Source organism: Corvus hawaiiensis, chromosome 14, assembly GCF_020740725.1.
Source record: "Corvus hawaiiensis isolate bCorHaw1 chromosome 14, bCorHaw1.pri.cur, whole genome shotgun sequence".
NCBI lineage: Eukaryota > Metazoa > Chordata > Aves > Passeriformes > Corvidae > Corvus > Corvus hawaiiensis.
In genome coordinates, this window is record NC_063226.1 from 4,536,410 (window position 1) to 4,558,395 (window position 21,986).

Below are 21,986 nucleotides of genomic sequence, written 5' to 3' on the forward strand. Positions count from 1 at the left end.
AGCATCAGCAGGACCAAATTCCAAGTTAGTTAAAAATTGAACAGCACCATCTCCTGGTAAAGGCAGGCTGAGACCTGCTGCGTTGCCAAGATACTGACACTTTACAGATGGATTTAGCAGAAAATAATGTAGCAGACTAGATTATTTTCTTCCTTTCCTCAGACAGCATTCAATGTCTCCTTCTCACACACTGTGTGCTCCTTAATATGCAAAATAATCCCTTGAAGTACCAAATGAGGAAATGAATACACGCACACACAAATATTCCCTTTCAGTGATTCTTTGTATTTCATATTGGTTTTTAATGCTATTTATCCATCTTTTCTCTTGATACCCACTAGTTCAAGCAATGATCTCTACTACACCTTGTCTAATGGAGAAAACTGGCACAGCAGAGCGTAATCTCTTTTTAATGCTGGTCTTCTAACAGGACAAAAATTGAAATACTTGTTTGAACATTCTGTTAAAATAATCCCTAATTCTTTGTTTTCTCCTATGCAAATTAGATTCACTTAATCCTTGATGAAGAATTTCACCTTCTCACATGCATTCAGCTGATCTTTGAAATCAAATGCTAGGGCGACTTTAAGCTCAAATTCCCTTTTTTTGCTATTCACATCCCATTGTGCTGAATCACTAAGTCCTGCAGGCCTGGCCCGGCCTGGGGCTGTGCTGTGCCCCCCTCTGACATCTCTTACCCCGGGTGGCTGACGGTGCCCGTGCCCCAGGCTGGCAGCTGTGTCAGCACTGAATGCAGGGTTCTGCTGTGCTCCACGGGATGGAAGCTTTGCCTGCTTCCTGGTGAGGGGAACAAGGGGAATTTAGAGCATTAGCAATAGTGAGAGTCTTGACAAATGTTTTTTGTGCTGCATAGATGTCCCATGCCAATGGCTTTACAAGAGCCGTGTATTATTACAGCTTGCCTATGTCTGAGGAAGTACCAGTGACACATTACTGGGGCTCAGTGAAAGGAAAACAGACCCATACTGTCTGTGTACTTGGGAGAGGTGTCACTGGGAAAAAGTGTTGAAAGCAAAAAGGAGCTCAGATTGCTGATATCTGAGACCGAAGAATGGGAGGAACACCAAGCCTTTTGTCAATGGTTAGCGGTCTTACTCCTTTTTTTTTAAACCTGTGGAAAAAAAGCCAATCCTTAAGTGCAAATAAATCAGAAATACACATTTGGTAGTGTTGAATTTAAGTAGTAAATGTACTTATCAATCTTTAAAGCTTGCCTGGTGAGCCCTAAAAAAAACCAGCGACTGAGAGTGAAGTTCTGCATGCAGTGGTAAAATGCTGAGTAAGTGCTGGGTGCTCAGGTAAGATGTTTTGACTTAGTTTTAAATTGTATAAATATTATTTTGGCAGTATGGCAACCAGAGGTTTAAAATTAACCAGAATACCAGACTCCTTTTGCTATACTTCCATTTTGAGTATAAAACTCCTTATAAGTGCACCCACAGTCACTTACCCAGCTTTTTCTGTTTTCATGCAGTAGACAACGCAAAATATTACAACCACTATGATAATCAGTATCCCTGCAGGAACAGTAGCCACTAAAATGAAATCCAGAGTGTTCCAAAGGTGGTTACATTTGGGGCCCATGTACCAGTATTCCTTCCAGCCCATTCTGAAGTAATCACATCTGCAAATAAAAATATTAATTTTCAGCAACATCATTTTAATTCAAAAGTAAGCAATACCAAAATGTATAATATTTTGCTATATAATTATTATTCAACACTGCAGGGACCAAGAGATTCGCTATTTTTCCTGTTTGTTTAAAGGTGTTTTTTATCTTAGTTACACCCATCTATTTCCAGATTTGATGCAAAAGTACTTTGCCAGGCTTTGGGGTAACCAAGTCCAAGTTGGCATTTCAGGCATCCAAGATAAGAAGCTTTGCTGGGCACAGGGTTCAGTACCCAAGTCAGGGCCTGGCTCAGGTCAAAGATCTCTTTGTCAGCTGTGAGCATGGCAAAGCTGCTGAGTGGAAGTGAAACCTCACATTTCTAGCTGTCATTATGACATTGATTTTTTAAAAGGAAAAAAAACCAACTATGTAATGGAGAACAGAACATTAAGAGATCTAATTTCTTTTTATTTTTTTAACTTAAAAGAAAATTTGATCAACCTGGGGAAAAAATGAACTTGCAATTACACTAAGCTAATTCAGTTCTAAAGAAAAATAGCTGAAAGAACAGGGAGCATGTAAAAATTAAGGATTACAGTGATTACGTACATTAGGAATTACATGGCCCACACATATTTTTAAAAAGAAAACACTATGCCCAGATCCTGGATTTGATGCTTTGTACCAGAGTTATAAACTTATGCAGATTGTGAATTAAGATCAACATCTCTTTTTGTGGATCACTTTGCAGAGTCTAAATTTAGTTCATAATTTAGAATATATTTGACATTTACATGCTGTATATTTAAACAAACAAATCAAGCCCACACACTACCTGCAAAAAGGTTCTTGATTTTTACACTGACAAGAAATATTTCTAGGACAGAATTCATCTGTATTACCCAGACAGGCCTCAAAGTCCCCAACTCCAGTGCAGTTGGCTGTGAATTAAGACAAAACAAGTATTTAATGCAATTACACAGTAACATACTGTCAGTGGGCTGTGTTGCTAATTACACCAGAAATTTAAGCTTCGTATGTACTCTGTAGATGATACTAAATCTTACTTTCCAGTGACTTGTCCCTTGAAAATTTTGAAGCTATTCAAGAAATGAAAATTTACCTGCTTAAATTACTTTACCCTGAATGTGTATCCATCTTCCAGTTGGCCAGGAAATTGTATGGCTTGTGCTGTTATGATTTTTATCATATCATTGAAGTGTGGTTATGTCTGAATTCCACTATATATCATCTCTGGATTGTTGGCAAAGACTAAAAGTTACGAAATTCATTAGAGATTCCAACCTTCCAATTATAAGCCAAATTAAAACCTTTTTGTATGTTTTGCATTGGGATTATTCCTTGGTTTAGCCTACAAAAGGATCTGGTTTGCATTAATGTTGGTTCTCCTGTATCCCTTTTGCTGTGTAAACACTTTGGGCTGTAAATTATGTTCCAGAATCTGAGTGTTTACAGTATTTCACAGGTATTTGGCTGGTTAAAGATAACTCCCTCAGCAGCCTGAATCAGCCATCAAATGCCAGCACATTTGGCACTCCCACCCTACATCCTTTGCTACCTGTTCCTCTCCTGCTCAGGACTTGGACTCAACACCAGGCACCAACCTGAACACTCAAAAAAGCCCCCAAACTGCCAATAGAACCAAGAATAATTGTGCACAACTGTTCCCAGTAAGAAGATCCACATTTGGAACGAAGCCAGAGAGCCAGAACTGGCTGAGATCTCTGAGCAGACCCTTCCAAGCCCAGCAGGCATTGCCAGAGCAGCATTAATATTCTTGCCATTGCAAGAGGGACTTTCCACCAGGAACAAACTCATGATTGATGCTTTATTAGCCAGAGGGACTGTGCTGGGAGCAGTCTGCATTTCAGAAAAAGATGGAAGCCTCCTTCCTTTCTACTCTCCAAGTCCATCTAATCCAACATTTGCTGCTTATCAGAGATAAATCTAAATGATTACAGTGATCAAGGTACCAATTGTACCAATCCATTTACATACACTGCACGCTCTCCTCTCAAGAGGGCATCAGCACTGAAACATTTTCCAAAGAAACCTAACTACAGGTCACGTGTTATGGCTATAATGTACAGAACAATGAAAAATCCCAAGTAGCATTTGGCATGGTTCATCTAGGAGATAAGCAATGTTTTTAGCTACCCCTCTGATGAGTAACAGAATTACAATTCTTTTAGCAATGATCCAAAAAATATTAAGGCAGCAGAAAATAACCAGTTGTGATTCTGCTGGGAGAGAGGGAGAGTGTGTCCTTTGGTCTTAATGCTCTAATATTCCATGTGATAAAGGAACTCACTGCCGAGCCCTTCAAAATACTGTGGTCTACATAAATGCCAAGTTAGCCTTCAAGTGGTAACTTTTTTTGGCAAATGAAAGGTTAGAGTAGCATAAAAAAATAGACCACAAACCAAAACTCTATTAGAAAAATAACAACTGCAGCTGGTTTACATCGCTATGGGCTTAGGGATACCCTAAAATAAATTAAATCTATCAATAAAATCTGTGGGAAATATTCCAATAAATAATTGCAGGCTAATATTGGTCTACTCTAACAGAACCAGAGACAATTCCATTACTTAGCTTCTCACTTAAAATAACCTTTCAGTGCATTCTGGTTGTCATGCTCTTAATTATTGATGATTTTCTCCCTGTTAGTATAAAAAAAAAGTCTAAGAACACTTGCTATAAAAAAAGTGTATGATTTTTTAAAAGCCATATACCAAGTGTTTTTTCCCACTGAAAAAGAACCAAACCATTTAACTTATTTAAAAATACCCTTCTGAAATTCAGAGACTGACTCAAAATGATCCCAACCCACCAGGATACTGAGTTTTCAGGTGCAGTTAATATGGCTGTAACCTTTTCCCTGTGACACCAAACACAGGACAGCAGTTGTCTCACCAAGGTTTTCACATTTGCATTGTTTTCCCATTATTTAAAATAAACCCAGCCTAAAGCCAAAGGAGAATTCCCAAGCAGCAATACCTCCCAGTGGGACTGCAATGCCCCAGCAGCACTCCCCAGTGGAGTGGACATGGCCACATCCCTGCTCTGACAAGTCACAAAGCAGAATTCCAGCAGGCCTTACGTCGTGAAGCTCCACTCAGCAAGGGGCTGGCCAGGACCAGGACACACGGCAGGACTTTCAGAATGGACATCCTGGAGCCAAATGGGACAAAAGACCTTTTCTTCCAGACTTTGCCAGCAGCAGAATGAACTTCCCTTTCTGCTGCTGTGGATTGTGGATTTTGAGCTTGTTTTACAGCATCCTTCTCTATAAAGAATTACTAATTAACTTAAACCTGATACAATGTCCCGATAACTTACCCACCATGTTTTCCTTTATGAAACTGAGTAGTTCTATAAAAATATCTCATTAATCTTGCTATTTCTGAATTTTTGAAATCAGATGTGAGGTATTCATTTAACGACCTAAATTTCAACACACTGAGGTATCTGTCAGGAGCATTTCTCTCTTCTCCTTTTAGGCTTACATAACCTTTTACAGATAACAAACTTGGAATGTATTTGCAGACAATTTCCTGGAACGGACATTGTTTTTTAAAGACATGACCAAGCTATGGTCCTGAAGCCATCTAAGGGAGATGAGATGGGAAGGAGGGAATCCTGTAATTGGATGCATCTGCTGTTAAGTTTTGTTTGTTAATTTTTCATTTTTCTGAGAAAAGAACAGAAAATACCCCTCTGGCAAGGATGAGCGATGACAGAAACTCACACCTTAGCACAGCTTCTGTCATCTTGACTCTTTATTATTTAATGAGTCCTGAAAAATTCTCAACACTCACTGCACAAGAAGATCCTGACTGTGTGGTCACCCTGAACACTACACAGGTTACACCCCAAGTTTGTGGAGTTTAACTGCATTGAAGTTAGCACAAGCATTGTTCTTAGGATGGTGCTTTCAAAATTAAGCCATAACTGATAAAATCCCAACATGGGTTTCCTAATTTGACAGGAGCTGCTGCTTATGCAAACATGCCAACCACAGTTACATTAACAGCAAAAGGTAAACTTTAACCTTTGCTTTTCAAAGGATAAATAATGATCTCTTAAAATGAATGCCTAGCAAATTCTTGAGAGAATACTGTTTTGGCTAAAGCCCAACAGCACTTAATATTACAGCAGTAGATAAGAGATTCTCAGCTCTGCCAGAAGATTGCTTTACAACACACCAGAACAAAGGTATGAGGTAAATATTTTTACCTCAGTGAAAGAAATTGCATCATCCTTCTTCAGATGTAAGGCAGAAGTGTGAAGAAGCAGTTCCTGCAAATGCTCCATTCTTCTGGCTGACAGGGAATTCCCCTCTGGCTCCAGCTCCCAGCTGCTCAGTGCCGGTGCCTCACGTTGGGTGATAAACAAACACCTTTACCTGGGGCTGTCAGATTTGATTCAAGGATGCAGAAATGCAGTTGGCAGCTTTTCCTTGGGTGAGATGTTTTAATGAGGCAGGTTACAAACCCTAAACTCTTGACTTTGCTACATCATTGGCATTTATTGGATGCAGCAGGTTTGGACCTGGCCTCAGGAAGGGCTGCTGAGGCTGTGAGTTGTTTTCTGTTTTCAGTGCCCACTTGGGTAGCAGCAAATGAACCCAGTGCCAGCAGACCTGAACAGCTCAGAGATTTGTATTCCACAGCACACCCATTTCCTCCTCTTATTGTCTGAGTTTCTGGAACTCAGCAGAATCAAGTGCCAAGTTATGCATTCTGTAACGACATCCAGGCTAATTTAATTTCTTCAAAGAGAGACATATAACTAAACCAAAGTTACTGACCAAAATTAGTGGTGGAAGATGGAACTGCTCATGATGTTTAATCTTAATTCATTTCAGATCTGGTTCAAGATGGCTTTGGAGAACACTCCTCCTGCAGCATTGCAGGGGTCCTGAGAGTGACACAAACTGAGCACGAGCTACAGATTTCCCAAACACTGGTATCAGGACTGCTACAAATAGAGCCCAGAAAAGGTTACCAAGGCTTGAAACCATGACAGGCTCAGTTTACACCCAATCCCTGGTCACAGCAATGGAATTTCTTTCAGTTGTTCCAGCAAAATCCATCTCCCATGTCTGTAAACTAACTGCACCTTGAACAATGGTGTTCTGCCTTTGCCCACTGTGAACCCAGGGTTTCACTGGGGTTTGTACTCCAGCTCTGGTCCACAACAAAAGCACATCAATGCTGGGGCAGGATAAAAGGCAACACTGACTTCTAGAATGGCTTCAATCACAGCTTTTCTTGGCTGCAGCTTACCACCAGCACATAGCTGAGCTTGGCTTCTGGGAATCCCTGCACTTTAAAATAAAAACCACACACAATCCAGTGCCTACAGATTGTCCTTTAAAAGTATAGGCTTCGTAGGACCCCACTATCATTTTGGATTCAAAGTACATTTTCAGCATTTCACTGTGGTTCAGAAATACTGCAAACTTTCACTACAAGATAACTACAGTGCTGCATTCCAATACCTTTACGGTATTTCCCAAGCTGTTCAAGAATCACAGTGACAATCTGCCATTAAAACAGCCACATCACTCATTTACACAATTTTCCTCCTTTCGAGTAATTTACTCTTTAGGTTACGCCATGTATTACATAATTTATGACTCTTGGTTGGCAAATTGCTTTACCTGGAAGACTGGCACAGAGTCACACTGAGGTAAACACATTTACTACCTGTTTCCTTCTTGAACAGTGTCATTCCTTCAGCATGGATAAAAGCTTCAGTTTTTCCAAGTCCTGAACTATAGCATTCTTTAGAAAAAAAAACAAAGAAAAGAACATGGGAGCACTTCTCAAAATTTAGGACACCGAGCATTCATCTGTCCTTAGTGTTACTTCAGCAATTTCTTCCAGAAGAGTTTCAGTACTTCAAGGGTGAAGTTTTTCCCCCAACATTAATAAACCAAAGTCATTACCGAAATGAACTCTTAAAAAGAAAGGCAAGGAATTGACAATTTTTCTACAGATGGAACAACAGACAAAAGTTAAATGTACTTTTTAAAAAGTATCTTATCACCCTTTATTTCCAGGTGCTTCACAGCAATATGACAAAATAAAGTATCACAATCAGTTTTATCTAAAAAAAATATTAATATCAACAAGTTCCAAATCTCTCTATATTGAATACAATCAACCATAAATAAAAAAACATGCAGCAAATTAAACCTATTTCTGTATTATAAAATACCAAGTGACCCCATTCTTTAAGACACTGAATTTTTCACAAATATATAACTTATATAAAAATTACAATATACATTCTTACTTTTATAATGTTGTTGTATTATTGCATTGTGAAATAAACTTTAAGTGACTTTTAAGGATACATTTGAGAGGCATTTCAAAGTGTTTTGCTACAAATTAATAAAACCATGTCTCACAATAAAACTTTTCCCATGTTTTATGCTAATTTTTCACTGTAGCAGATTTGTCTGTTGGGTCCGAAATCTTCAAGAGCCCAAGGCAGGCACATGGTTACCCAGGATGGCATCATGTAGATGTGAATTTGCTTTTTTAAAGCCATTGCATAGCACCTTTACTAGAAATTACTAATATAGACATGTGGCTACAGCTCCTTGCAGTCAGCTGTAAAGTATTATATAACCCCTGGAGGTTCAGATGTCTGAACTGAAAGCAGAGAACACACCCAGCCAGAATACAAAATTTCCCATACTTTTCTCCCATTTTCTTTGGCTGCAGTTAGGGAACAGTTGTCTTTAGCTGTACCTGTTTCACAACAAAAACCCTCTAATTTTAACCCCATTGTGTGGGGATAGTAAACAAAAACTGGTGATAAAAATGAAGTAAACAGAAAATTACCCCACCTTGAGGAGAAAGAGAAATCTCAGCTGATGAAAACACTAAGCTAAAAAGTGACAGTAATAGCAGCAGCAGCATCACCAGCGAATCACAGACTGGTGAGGGTTGGAAAGGACCTTAAAGCCCATCTTGTTCCACCCCCAGCCACAGGCAGGGACACATTCCACTATCCCAGGTTGCCCCAAACCCTGTCCAACCTGGCCCTGAACACTTCCAGGGATGGGGCAGCCACCTGGCAAACCCTGACCTGGAATAATCCTGTGCTGCTCACTCCTCTCACCTACCTCAAAGAAATGACACAGCACAGGGACTCCATTCCATGAGCTGCAGAACTGCATCCCTTATCCTGTTCATTCATCAGAGTGGGCAGGAACACTAATTTTAAGTTATGTCCCAGAAGATGTTTAACTCTGAAGTTTAGTTCTCTACCAATGTTGCCCTAAGGAGTAATTTGGGACTGAAATACAGCCCGAGCTTTGTACACCAGGGCCATGCACAGCATGAACCAGATCAGGGGCTGCAATGGAAGGGGCTTGCATGGGACACCTGACTCCTGCCTGCCCAACCAAGGAGCCCGTGGACATTCTGCAGACCGGATACCCCCACCCGCACCACCAGCTTTGAGTGGAAATGCCCTCAAAACCTGGGAAGTCCCTGAGCAGTTTTTGGCACCACGACAGTGTCCTAAGGCCTGCTCTCCTGGGAAGGGCAGATGTGCTGGTTCCGTAACAGCAATCCAAAGCCGCTCCTCTCCCTGCTCCCAGGAGACCAATTCCTGGGCAGAGTTTTCACTATGTCCTGAAAAATCTCACCACAGTAAACTCCTGCAAAATCCAAGCAAATCTGCAGCATCTTACCTTTCCTGTTGACTTGCTGTGGTAGCACATCACTCAAAGTTAATATTTAACAATTTAGGAGCAGAGCAGATGGGTTTTTCCTTTATGTTTTTATCCAGAATGTTATCAAAGGGAGACAGATAATACAATTTCTGGCATCCAGTCATGCCCTTGAAAATGATAATTTCTTCACGATTTTCACTTACGTCTTCATCTGTTTCCCTGGAAATGGTATATGAAGCCCAGCTACCTAATTTTTCTACTCCTCTCTCCGTGATGAAACACTGAATGTGTCATGTCCAGGAGCTCTCTGAAGATTGATTTAATATCCTCTGATAGCTGCCTGAATTCTGACAGTTGCCTGGGCCTTTAAGAGATGATTAAAGAAACAAAACACATTAAATCCTGTCAGCTGTCCCAGGCAAGTTTAACTGATAGAACTCTTCTTTTTAAACTCCCATTTTCTGATTTCACCTTGCACTGGACTCGAAGTCCAACACTGTCTGAAATTTGGATTTTAAAATATCAGTTTGTTTCTGAACCATCCTAACAGCTTTACTTCTTTTGCACATTCACCATTTGTGCCTTCTGCACATTCCATCCTGTAGCATCTCCTCATAACTTTGCTAATCCCACAGGGACACCAGGAATTCTGCCTGTATTTCACTGGTCATTTGCCTTTGCATTATCAGCCTTGGAAAAACGAATCAGGTTGTGAAATTTCTTCAGGAAAGCAGGAGCAAATATCCCATCACATCCCAGTGCTGAGAACAGCAGCATTTCAGGCTTTAGCCTTCCAATCACACTATCTGTTCATATGGTTTCTCTTGCTTCCCCCTCAACTGTACAGCAAAGCAAATTTTCATTAATCGAAAGATAACAGAATGAAGAGAAATGGAAGATGAACAGAAGTACAGCAATATACATAATGATAAAAGCAGTGTTTGAAAGTTTCATCCTAGGAAATGTAATTTCTAATATTATTCTTATGGAAAAACACAGAATTTAAATCAATGGGTACTGCACACAAACTTGTGAGAAGAAAAAGTTGGCTGCCTACTACATCTGTGTTTTTACTGTCTGTCAGCAGTTTAAACCTTGAAACTACCAATTTCCAGCTTCCTAAACATTTCTAATGGATTTTATATAAATTCAGTATCAGTTTCATGGATTAAGAAATTTATACACAGTTCTTCCAAGTATTGGAAGTAGGTGAAAACTGATGCATAGTCTAGAAAGGACGTTTAGAGATCAGTTGTATGTTTCTGCCCAGCTTCAGTGACATTTGAACACACCAGAGGCGTGCAGGACACAGAGTTGTTTCCATTCACCTTTGTGAAAAAGGCAAACAGTACCAAATTATTCTGTGACTCTTCTACACAAGCATTAAAGCCATTGCTGTTCACATGATACAACCATGGATATTTTAAGGCTACTCAGACCAGCAGGAACTTGCATTTTGTTCCAGAGCTGAAAGATAAAAGACGAAGAAGCCTCTGCAAACCCCATCCCCCACATTCTTCTTTCAGATCAATGAACATCTGAGCCAAAGCAGAGATATGTTTGCATTCTCAAATATCCTTTGTGAAGTGACATTTATTAGCAAGTTTGGCACAGAGAAACCTCATTGGGAGAAGACACTGACAAATCTTGTTTTCTCAGTGTCTCACTAATGACACTGAGTGAATTCCCATTGCTTATATGGAGTCAGGAACAAAATAAGCACTGAACAGAATCATGTACGTCAATAATACAAATCGGGAGATAAGAAAATATCTGATTAAATTATACCTCACAGAGTATGTATTGTAAAGATTATTCCTTCCCTTCTTCCCTCCCCCTTATCTGTAATATTTTGCAGTTTGTAAAGCAGACTTGGCTTAGCTTCTGGTGCTGTACATGTCCACATCTTCTGGGCTGGACTGACCATGGTCCACAAGTTTTGCATCAGGCTTAAATTTTGATGTCTTCACTGTTCCTGTTAGAGATAGTAAAGAAATATCATTTAAAAATATGCATATATTTGAGCTGTAGGGAAAAAAAGCTTAGTGTTACATTTTGAGAATTTCTGTATTACCAAACACTAAGAAAAGATCAAAATCTCTCTGTTCGAGTTCAAAGTGTGTTAAGATGTGATAAAAGAGGATGAGGGCATGTGGGAATGCTGAGCACAGCAGTGGATGGAGAGCAGGACCTCCTCCCACTCTCCAATACCACCTCTAACACAGCAGAGTGAGAGAAGAAATTGTGATGCTTTGCCCAAGAAAGTTTGAGGCATGGAAAAAAATCTCCAGTGTTTCTTGCCCCAGTGCTCCCAGGAGCAGAGCTGGCTCCCAAAACCAACCCTGCCAGATCCTCCCTGAAGCTGCTGCCAGATGGCAACAATTCCAAAGGAAGACAAGCACTCTTACCTGGTTTCACTTCATGACTTCCAAAACCCATGAACTGAGTTTAGTAAAACATTGAACCCCCCCACTCACCCTGAAGGACAGTGCACAGGCTGACTTATTTAATGATACTGCAATTCCAGAGGCTCTAAGGGAATGTAAAGGCAGGTTTTCTAAGGCTGTGTCCCCTGTTCCTCATCTACTTCTTTTCCAGCTACATCACTTGGTCTAACAAAGGGTGTTACATCCTCCTGAAAACTTTGCCCCATTTCGAAGGAGAAAATAAACATCTCTGACAACACAGATTCATTTAGGGCATGGATATTTTTGGCTGTATTAGGGACATGAACTAATTCCACCTATGAAAGCAAAGACAGATCTAAATACACAAACCCAATAAAGACAGTTTGGCCTGAAGCAAATGTAAAAACAGATCAAAGCATTCCACAAGCTAGATCAGAAAAAATTCAGGTGCAAAGCAAAGATGTGAATGTATACTATAGTGAAAATAAAGGGAAAAAAGATTAAAACCTTCACTCAAGTATGTTCTGCTTGCTTTCCAGAAAAACCAATTCCTTCCTTCCAAGTTATTTCCTTGTAACAAATAAAATTCAGAAATTGCCCTTACAAAAAGTAACAGTATTTTAAAAAAAATTTAGTTGTCCTTTATAAGGTAATTCCACTGTTTTCTCTTACAAATTGGACTACAAATTTTTTTATCTGTTAAATAGGCTGTTACATGATCAGTTGATCATCTCAACCATTTAAGATGCACAAGGAACCACTGCAAAAAACCCAGGAAAATAAAATCCAATGCTTCATTTCTCATATACTCACTCCTCTTTCCTTCCACTATGGATCATCTCTGCATTGCTAGCAGAGGCTAAAAGTAATGAAGTCCATTTGAGACTTCAATCTTCTAATTATAATCAAAATTAAAACCTTTTTGTGTGTTTTGCATTTCGATTATTCCTTATTTTGGCCTACAAAGGAATCTGGTTTACATTAACATTGGGTGTCTGACATTACTGAGAGAGAACAGACAATATATAATTCTGATACTGCGACAGGGCCCACAGTGAGAAAATTATCACCTCCCTGAGGCTCTGAAATATGTATTAAATGACAGCATGTAAAATATGCTCTCAAGAATAATATGCACTGACAGTCTGCTCCAGTTTAGAGCAAGAGTAAGTACAAAATTAAGTCAACTAATTGGATTTGCAAGTTGCCCTGAGATTACACTTGAAATGTTTAATTCACCTGATGATGGCACTGGATCTTCATTACTCCAACACTCTACTGGCAAAGATTCTGTTCTGTTCAATGATCTTGACTCAACAGCAGACTCAGGTTTGGTACTACAAGTTCCTTTCTTTTTCTTATCTTCTTGCATAATTGGTTTTGACTCTTGCTGCAGCTGTGAACCAAACATTAATAAAAGAAAGCACATGGGTACATGCTTAATACATTATTGCAAAATAAAGCTTTCAAGTCTAGAAGCTTATCTTTTATGAAATTATTTTCAGATATGACATCATACAATGATATTCAACTAATCAGCTGCACACAAGGGACACAGATGGAAAAAGTAAAATGCATGAAACCCCACAGATCAAATAGAATAAATTGATGTATAAGGGAATTTGACATGAGTATGTACTTAGGAGTGAAGCTGTGGTTTTACTTGAGACCCTCCAAAAAGTTCATTTCCAGGTGAGGAGCCTTTAGCCTTACACAAGACTGAAACAGCACTGAGTGTTTACAGAACACTTACTACCCCTAGTTAGCAGAAGATAGAAAGATAAATCATTCTAACACCTTAGTAATGAAAACTAATATATCTTGGGAACAGGTTTCACTCAGGGAAAAAAAATGAAGTTAATAGAAGTGTCTGTACCACATCAATTCTTGTTTTGCTATTATTTAATGACAGTTATCTGAATCTCAGTTTCAAAACTCAGAATTCCATTTGTGCTTCTCAGAGGAAATAAAAGGTGAGGACTGCATGCCGATGAGCACTGTAAATTTACAGCAATTTACACTGTAAATTTACCTCTACATGTTAGTATAACTGAGAAATTGAAATTTTCTTTGAAAAGAGCAACGAAAAATTACTCCACAAAGCTGAAATTTTTCTCAGGAAGTGCTACTTTTGTCAAGGTTTTATAAATTTCCACTTGAGAAAAAAAATCCTTTCAGGTTGGATAAAACCCATGTTTCATTCCGGGATTACTAACCCAAATTCCATATGTAATTTACAGAAGGTTCATATTGTCCTCTACTCTCTGCTGGCAAGGCCTCAGCTGTTTACTGTGTCCTATTTTGACCACTCCACTTAAAAAACACAAACCACACACAAAATCCCCTAAAAACAGGAAAAGCAGAGAAACTAGAGGGAATTCAGAGGAGAACAAGAATTATGTCAGAGTTAGAAAGCCTGCTCTGTAAGAGAAAGTTATTACTGGAGAAGAGAATGTCAAAAACCATGATACATTTTTCATACGTAATAGGTCAATATAAAGAGGTTACTGATCATTTATTTACTATGGTTGCAATGAGGACAGGACAAGGAAAAGAAATACATCACAGGGTAATTCAAACAGACTTCCTGAAAGGGTTGTAGAAGAATAAGCCATTCATACCTACTGTAACCCTGAGTGTCTTTAGCCTAAACTCAGGGGCTGCTTAAGACCAAAGCTTGAATCAGAATGGATCCTTCATGTCAAGATAAAAAATGAGCTCTAAGAGAAACTCATTCTTCTCCTGTGCACTCTGCATGTATTGTGCACTACAGAGGGGATCTCAGTATCTATGGGTGTGAAACGTGTAAGAGCAATTAAACACTGAAGTGACTAAAAGATCAGATTGGGGTTTGTGCCTTGCTTAACACAATCAGTAAACGTTAAATAGCATCAGCAGAGGAGTCCACAACTTTCTAATCTCCCTCTCAATGTGTGAGTTATCATTATTTCCCAAGTCCTACCTTGGAGACAGTTTGTTTTTCTGCCCACAGTGACCTCACAGCCTCATAGGTCTGATGACTCGCACAAAGTAACTTTTTCCCTGTTACCTATTTTTTTAGAAAAACATAATTTAACAACAGCTTTAAAAATACATCGACACACATGCCATTCAAATGAAATTAGTCATGTCTGCATGAGAACATGCTTGACCCCAAACTAAGGCTTTTCAACATCTAGTGCATATTTCCCTTACATCAAGCAAATTGTAAATAATGTTTAAATTGGTATTAGGACTCCACAGGAAACATTCCCATGCTAAATCCACCTACTCCAAATGAAATCAAAACCTGATCAGCAAAAAAGTGTTCTGGCAATGTTGGCACAGTAGACTGGAGCACCAGTTTTAAAGGATCCAAACTTGTCTCACTATGTTGGAACTGACCACAGATAAACCCAGAAACTTACCTTAGCAATGACCACTGACTGAGCTGGGTAACAAACAGAATATCCTACAGCAGTAAGTCCCAATGGATAAGCAATTTTCTTAAACCTAGAACCTGTATAGAGCCAAGTATTTTGAATAATTAGACAATAATGAAATGCAAACTAAATAGTCGTAGCAATTAAATGCAGGAGACATTGACATTCTGAAAGAGAAATAATCCCCAACTAGGTTTTCCAATATTGTGAAGAATGAGAAGAACAATTGTATTATTAGTCTGTCTAATCCTGCTCTGTCAGGTCTCAGCCAGCTTCTAACAGCAATGAATAATGTCCCTTCAATTTACCAGGAAGGATTTTTCTTTTAGTCACACAGGGTTTTGCCAATGTTTCAGAAGAGTACTCTGACCACAGAAATTGTTACATGCTCCATATCCCACAGACCAATAATGAAAGAAGCAAACCCTACCTTTTCTTGCCAGCACTACACCAGCCAAGCCTGACACCGTAATTACACTGGCTTTGGGAAGAAAGTCTGGGGGAGGGTTGTTCAGGTAAACATAAGCATCTACAAAATGGAAAAAAAAAGAAGACAAAAAAGAAGCAGGGAAATTCAATATTAGTAATTTTATTTTATTTCCCACTTAAGAAATAAAGATGAAAACTTTGATTTTACTGAGAGTTAATATACATGAAATGAGACAGGTATGTGACTTGCCTACCTTTTCCAAACTGAATTGCATCCACTATTCCGTTTTTAACAAAGACAAAAGCACTCTACAAAGAAAAAAAATGAAACCAGAAAGTAAAATCTCTGCAAAAGTAGCTGTTCACATATATCTCAGCACGAGACAAAGAATTATTGTGTAACTTTAAAAAACCCAAACCAGATAAGTGACCTTCTAGAAAGGCTGTTCAGAGATCTACCCTCTTTGTGACAAACATTTTTATATTTTTAAAACTTACCTTGACAATTAATTAAAAAAAAAAATCTCTAATGTAAGCTCACTTTCAAAACTGACATGTCAGGAACTGCAGAGTAGGAAAACACCTGGACGCCAACTGTACAATATAAGAAAATTCAATTATAAAATACAATCTCTTCCCTAAAGAGTCTCTCATGAAAACCGTTTGGAAGAACACCACCGAATTTGTACCGCCAGAGGTCACTGCTACTCAGTGTCAGGAACTCTCACTGATTAATGGCATGAAAAAATTTGCTACAGATTTATAACAAGAATATTTCAGTCATGCAGTCACTGACAACATTCTGACAGACCAATGGAATTAATAACTTACAGAAAATATAGGAAGACGTTTTGAATTTTTTTTTTCCAACTATTAGGGTCTACATTTTTATGTAAAAGCAAAACACAAGCATAAAATCTCTTCCTGCCAACAGCCAGGGTGAAGCTGCTGCTTCCCAGCAGGTACAAGAGCAGTGACAGGCCCCACAGTTCCCTCTCCATCTGGAACAGGCAGTAACAGAGCTGGGAGGTATTTCTGACAACTTGTGAGGAACACCCTGCTGCAACAGGTACATGAGAGGCACTCTGTCTTTTTTGTCAGGTACTGCCCTTTAAAAGCAGCTCCTTCTCCATGGACTGCACCTGGAATTTCAGACTCCAAAACGTCCTCAAGTTCCACCAGCACGAATTTACTACTGCTGTAGAAGGAGGGCTCATTTTTCCATCCTAAATTATCTTATGCCAAGACAAGAGACTGCAAGAAACCCTCCAGGGGGAAGTAACCTGTTTTTTCAGCGGTGAGTCGAGTGCTGAGGAACTGCAGGAAGCCTTGGGTGCAGGCTTTCCTTACCTGGCACCACCCAAAGTAGTGGCCGGTCGTCTGTCGCACTGCCGAGAGCTGCTGCTGCAGGTGCCCAGGCTGCTCCTCGATGTACTTTGACTTCAGAGGGGGGGCACTGTAAATTGAGAGCTGGAAACAAAGGCACAGCTGTACAGCCGGGACAGACTTCTCTATTCTCAGTAGCTGCTGCACTTGAATGGGGTTTTTCAAGCCTGCAAACGCTCAGTGTTCTCAATATGGCAAACAAAACCTCTACATGGAATTATGAACTTTTAGAGTTCCAAACTGACTCAAGTGTGACTTCACTCTTTAGAAATGAAAACTGAAGCAACTCTACAGATTCTAAGCAGCAAAATTACTGAGTATGACAAACTATCATTCAGCAAAGGCATGAGCAAGAATAATTAGATGGATGTGTGTATTACCAGAAACTGCACATTACAAAAGGATGCATCAGAAAGTATTCTATTTTTACCTTTTCTGACTTCAGTTTTGAACTACTGTAATAATGACAATGAGATAAAACTTTACTAATTTAGTAACACTTTGTGCTTTATTTGAGCTACAGTTGTCAGCTATTTATTACCACATATTACTTTGCTATGTATTTTAGTTACTGAGTAATATAATTCAATGGAAAGAGCTGCTATTCTGCAGATCTTTCCAGTATTATTTTAAAGACCAACAAAAAGGAGGATTCATACCTTATCTGGCTTCACCAGCTGACTTTTTGACTCCTTTTCTGTTGCTGCATATACAGTAATACATACAAACGGCAGCCCAGAACAAACAGCTGCCAGCTTTGCCACCTGGGACAGAGAGATGAAAAAAGGGAGTCTTAATGCTGAAATAAAAATTTCCCTTGGGCTTCATCAAATATGGGATTAAACAAGTCACTTTTAAAACCTTTTTTAAGCCTTATGCCTTTTAGAAATGCCTTCTGACTTATACGAAGATTTTCTCAAATTATAATGGTAAAGAAAAAGTTAAAGATCCCTGACAACAGTTTTATGTCTAAAATACCAGGAAGAACTTTGTGCTCAAAGGCACACTGATGCTTCCTTCACCTGTTAGGATAAATTCAGATGTAATTTACTCAGCATGCAGGAACTCCAAGTCAATGAATGACTCATTTCAGCAAAAACACGTTGATTTTATTTGCTGCAGAGACAGAGCAAGCTCCTCTTCCCCCAGAGACTGCCAAGCAGGGCAGTGACCCTGGGCAGGAATTTGTGAGAGCTCTGCCCCTCTCCTCACTGGGAGGGCCATTCCCAGGTGTGTGAGCAGACACTGAGCCCACAGCACGTCTGTGTCTGCAGTGGCGCAGGGGGAGATACCAAAACTCGTGACATTAAAGGTCTGTGTGCTTCCCTTGCTGCCCCAGCTGTGTGGGGAGGTGTGGATGTGGGCAGAAGGAAGATGGAGGTGACTCCACTGCCAGAATCTGCAGAGAAAAGTCTTACATACAAAAAATAAACATCAGCCACACTGCCACCAGCAGGGCTGGCCATGAATCCAGTCAGTCACACGCTGACTAAAGATCTAACATCCAGCGTTAGTGAAGGTTACACAGCAACATCAAACTCTCAGTACAGCTGAGCTCTTGGCTGCCATTCCAAGGGCCACTTGCCATCTTTCCTTCCATGCCCAACAGCAGGAAAAGCCACTGGGATGTTCTGCTGGCTCATGTGCCCAGCCCAGGATCGTGGCTCTTGTGACACCCAACAGGCCCAGGACACAGAGACCAGGTGAGAGAGGAGGGTGACAATCAAAGTAAGTCCCAATTAGCACAATAATTGCCTCTCTGATAAGAAATGCAAAATGCCACAGTCTGAGCTACAGAAGATCATCTAAAAGAGGTGTGTGTCTTCAAAATCTCTGTATTTTCAAAGAATTATTAAAGAAAAACTGTTTAAAACCTATCATAATTCAGATTGCTTATTTCAGTACAGCATGCTACCAGAACAAGATACCAATTTTCAGTAGACACTAGAAGCACAACTGAATTTAAAAGTGACAGAGCATGGAAAAGCTGTACTGTTCACTTAAAAAAATTCATATATTTTTAAAAGTCACAGTGGAGTTCTGTGCTCAGTGTAAAAGAGAAAGCTATATTGGGAATGATGAAAGGGGTCTAGCTCCTGACTGACAGTAATTGCTTTACTTTTGTGTGCCTGCAGACAAACACATAAATGTTTGAAGATCCAAGGAAACAGCTGTACTGGCTAACATTTACACTGGCACAGTTATTCCAAGAGGGTTTCACCCTTTTCTACTGAAATCACAAAGAACCAGAGTGAAAGAAAAAGCAACATCACCTTGACTGCATTAAAGAGGCTTCACTGCATGGAGCTGTTTATCCTGTTCCTTATCTAATCATGAGATGCACTAAAAAGACTCAATTAGCTAAGCTGTTTCTCATATTCATTTATCGAAATTATTTTATTAAAAGTTTCTTAAGAGGCATTATGTATTAAGCAAGGAAAATCATATATTGTTTAGCTGAAGAAATCAAAAAGCATTTTACCTATGAAAACTTCTACAGAAGTCACTGAGAATTAAGAAACGGCAGGATCATATTGATATATCAAACACTAAGAAAGAAGCACAGAGAAAAAGAGCTAAGCTAGAGCTGTGAAACACCCTGGAATTACATGTTCAGCCAGTAGAATGATTTCAGAGCATCAGCTGATAACTGACTTAGATAGAAATAAAAATCTTCTTTTGGATGAATTCAGGAAATTGCTGCAGCTACAAAAGCCATGAGGCCAGGTGACATTTCTGGAGATGAATTCTGCAGGGACACAGAGCTAAACACCAGCAGAAGGGAATGTTAGTGGCAGGAGTTAAAATATTACCTGTAACACCACTGCCATGTTCCTGACCTGCAGTACTTACAACTGAAGGATTTTTTTTTTTCCCTAGGCATAAAAGCCCACCAAAGACAGACATGGCATTATTTTTGATGAGAAGCCTGAACAGCAATTATTTTCTGAAGAAATGCATTATACACTCTCTAGCAGAAAATTGTTACAGCTACGCCTCTTAATAGTAGAACTGGAGTAAGACCAATCAAAATATAATAATAAAACTGTCAAATGTACCTGGATAATTTTGGCTTTAAGTCTTTGCATTTCAAACAATCTGCTTCAAAGTGCTGGAATCTTATCAAAGATAAAAAATACAGATTCTATTAAAAAAAAAAGTTAAAAAGCTGCATCACTACAAAGAATTCACCACGTTGCACTCAAAAGATGCAAAATACAAACTAAACCATAATAAAACCATATAGTTAATTTATGCTAATCTCCAAGACATTGTTTCCCACTGAAACTACAAATTCTGTGTACTTGCTTCAAGAATTGGAGCATGAGTCAGGAAACTTGCTCTGAAAGCAGGAACAGCCTCAAAACAAATGTAATCAAAGGAGTGGAGTATATGCAAAAATCTGATGCATGGATTTATATATAAAAATATACGAGTTCTTTATCACAAAACGGGAATCTACTAGCCAGGTTAAAATAAGATTAAAATTTAGCTCCTACCTCACATCGCATTTTCCATGATAAAATGTTAATTAAAGAATAAAGAGTCATAGGTTTATGACTTTCTCCTACCACTGAGATGTCTTGCAGTGGATCAGAAAACTGTCTCACTCCTTTTGGTTTATTTTTCCCAGAAGTTACACAAGACATGACAATTGCCAGAAGCTTGGGGGCCAAACCCAGTATCCTAATTCAGGTGTGTATTTACAAATCTCTAATGACAACTACCAAAAACCCACACACAAGTGGAACAGAGCATCCTCCCAGTTCACCTCCATGGATTTGGTTTTAATCTTGGTCTGCCAGATGGTGACCCACAGAGAGTGAAATCTTAAGAAGAATAAAACTCTTATTAATCTTTCATAGTAAATAGTAAAGAACACACATAAAATTACGTCACTTCACTAAAGGTACTGAATCATTCAGATTTATGTACTGAGCCAAACTACTTCAAGATCACCCAGCCAGACAGCAAAGCCAAAGACAATTTCTTTTTCCATAACAAACTTAAGGTAAATGTTTTATTTTAATTTCTCTGGCTGTCCTTGTTGACATCATAGTTTTCTCTGCAGATATATACACATTTTAAATGCTTTTCAAAAGTAAATAGGAAGATTCATGTGAGAGCAACCTATTCATCAATTTGACTGAGAACATTGGAAAACCTGTCTAAACGTTTCTGAGAAAGCCTAGAGCTTTACATGCACGTTTTTCTCTGTTTAACGACACTGTATTATTCCTACAAGTCGAGTTATTTTAGATACTTGTAACCCTGCTAGCTCGTAACAGCGTGATTTTAACAGCCTTGTTTTAGTGATGTACAGCACTACTAGCACTTTATCATGTTACTACCAAACTATCATCTCGATATTCCTCGAGTTGAAGGTGTTTCGGGGGCTGTGAGTAGATGCAGAATAACCAGAAGAGAAATACTGCCTTTATTCCCTTTTGCATAATTTAACCACCTCTCGAACCAGCTCTTTCCCCCTCAGGTCCCACACTACCACAGAGACCCCTCATTGCCCCACTCCTCCACCTGACCCCGGCTTCCGCGGCACCCGCGGCTCCTTCCCCCCAGCACCGCCGGAGCTGCGGGCGGGCCGGGCGCTCCCGAGGGGCCGCACGGAGCCGCCCCGGGAGCCGCGGGACAGCGGAGCCCGCGGGACAGCGGAGCCTGAGGGGCAGCGGAGCCTGAGGGGCAGCGGAGCCTGAGGGGCAGCGGAGCCGCGGGGCCGGAGGCAGCTCCGGCCTGAGGGCGGGCGGACACTCACCTTGGCCGCCATGTTGGACAGCGCCGCGTACGGCGCCCGGGATGGGCCGCGCCGGGCGGGGCCGAGGGGCCGGGGCGGGACCGCGCTCAGACCGGGCGGGACCGCCCTCAGCCGGCATCGCCCCAAGCTGGGCAGGGGTGGATCTCCCTCAGCCGGGGCTGGATCGCCCCGGAGCGGATAGGGATGGGAGGGATCGCGCTCTCAGCTGGCATCGCCC

At 40.0% G+C, this 21,986-nt stretch overlaps 1 protein-coding gene across 2 annotated transcripts; it reads right to left on the bottom strand.

Moving 5' to 3' along the window:
* Positions 1 to 7,679: 7,679 nt before the first annotated feature.
* On the bottom strand, positions 7,680 to 21,816 carry APOOL (apolipoprotein O like). 2 transcript variants are annotated; one of them, XM_048319017.1, is made up of 9 exons: positions 21,770 to 21,816; positions 17,658 to 17,762; positions 16,963 to 17,082; positions 15,867 to 15,921; positions 15,614 to 15,712; positions 15,169 to 15,260; positions 14,724 to 14,810; positions 13,001 to 13,157; positions 7,680 to 11,328 (listed from the first exon to the last, which is right to left on the bottom strand). In XM_048319017.1, the coding sequence occupies exons 1-9, from the start codon at positions 21,779 to 21,781 to the stop codon at positions 11,231 to 11,233; spliced, it is 825 nt and encodes a 274-aa protein (XP_048174974.1). In that variant the 5' UTR covers positions 21,782 to 21,816; the 3' UTR covers positions 7,680 to 11,230. The 2 variants fall into 2 exon arrangements, with proteins under 2 accessions (XP_048174974.1, XP_048174972.1); XM_048319015.1 differs by lacking the exon at positions 21,770 to 21,816 and adding an exon at positions 20,058 to 20,127.
* Between the last annotated feature and the right edge of the window lie 170 nt (positions 21,817 to 21,986).

Coding starts and splice junctions, on each gene's coding strand:
- APOOL (XM_048319015.1), bottom strand. CDS start 20,087: ATGCAAAGACTTAAAGCCAAAATTATCCAG. Junction 17,763..20,057: donor TTAAAGCCAAAATTATCCAG/GTACATTTGACA, acceptor TCTCTGTCCCAG/GTGGCAAAGCTGGCAGCTGT. Junction 11,329..13,000: donor AGATCCAGTGCCATCATCAG/GTGAATTAAACA, acceptor TATCTCTAACAG/GAACAGTGAAGACATCAAAA.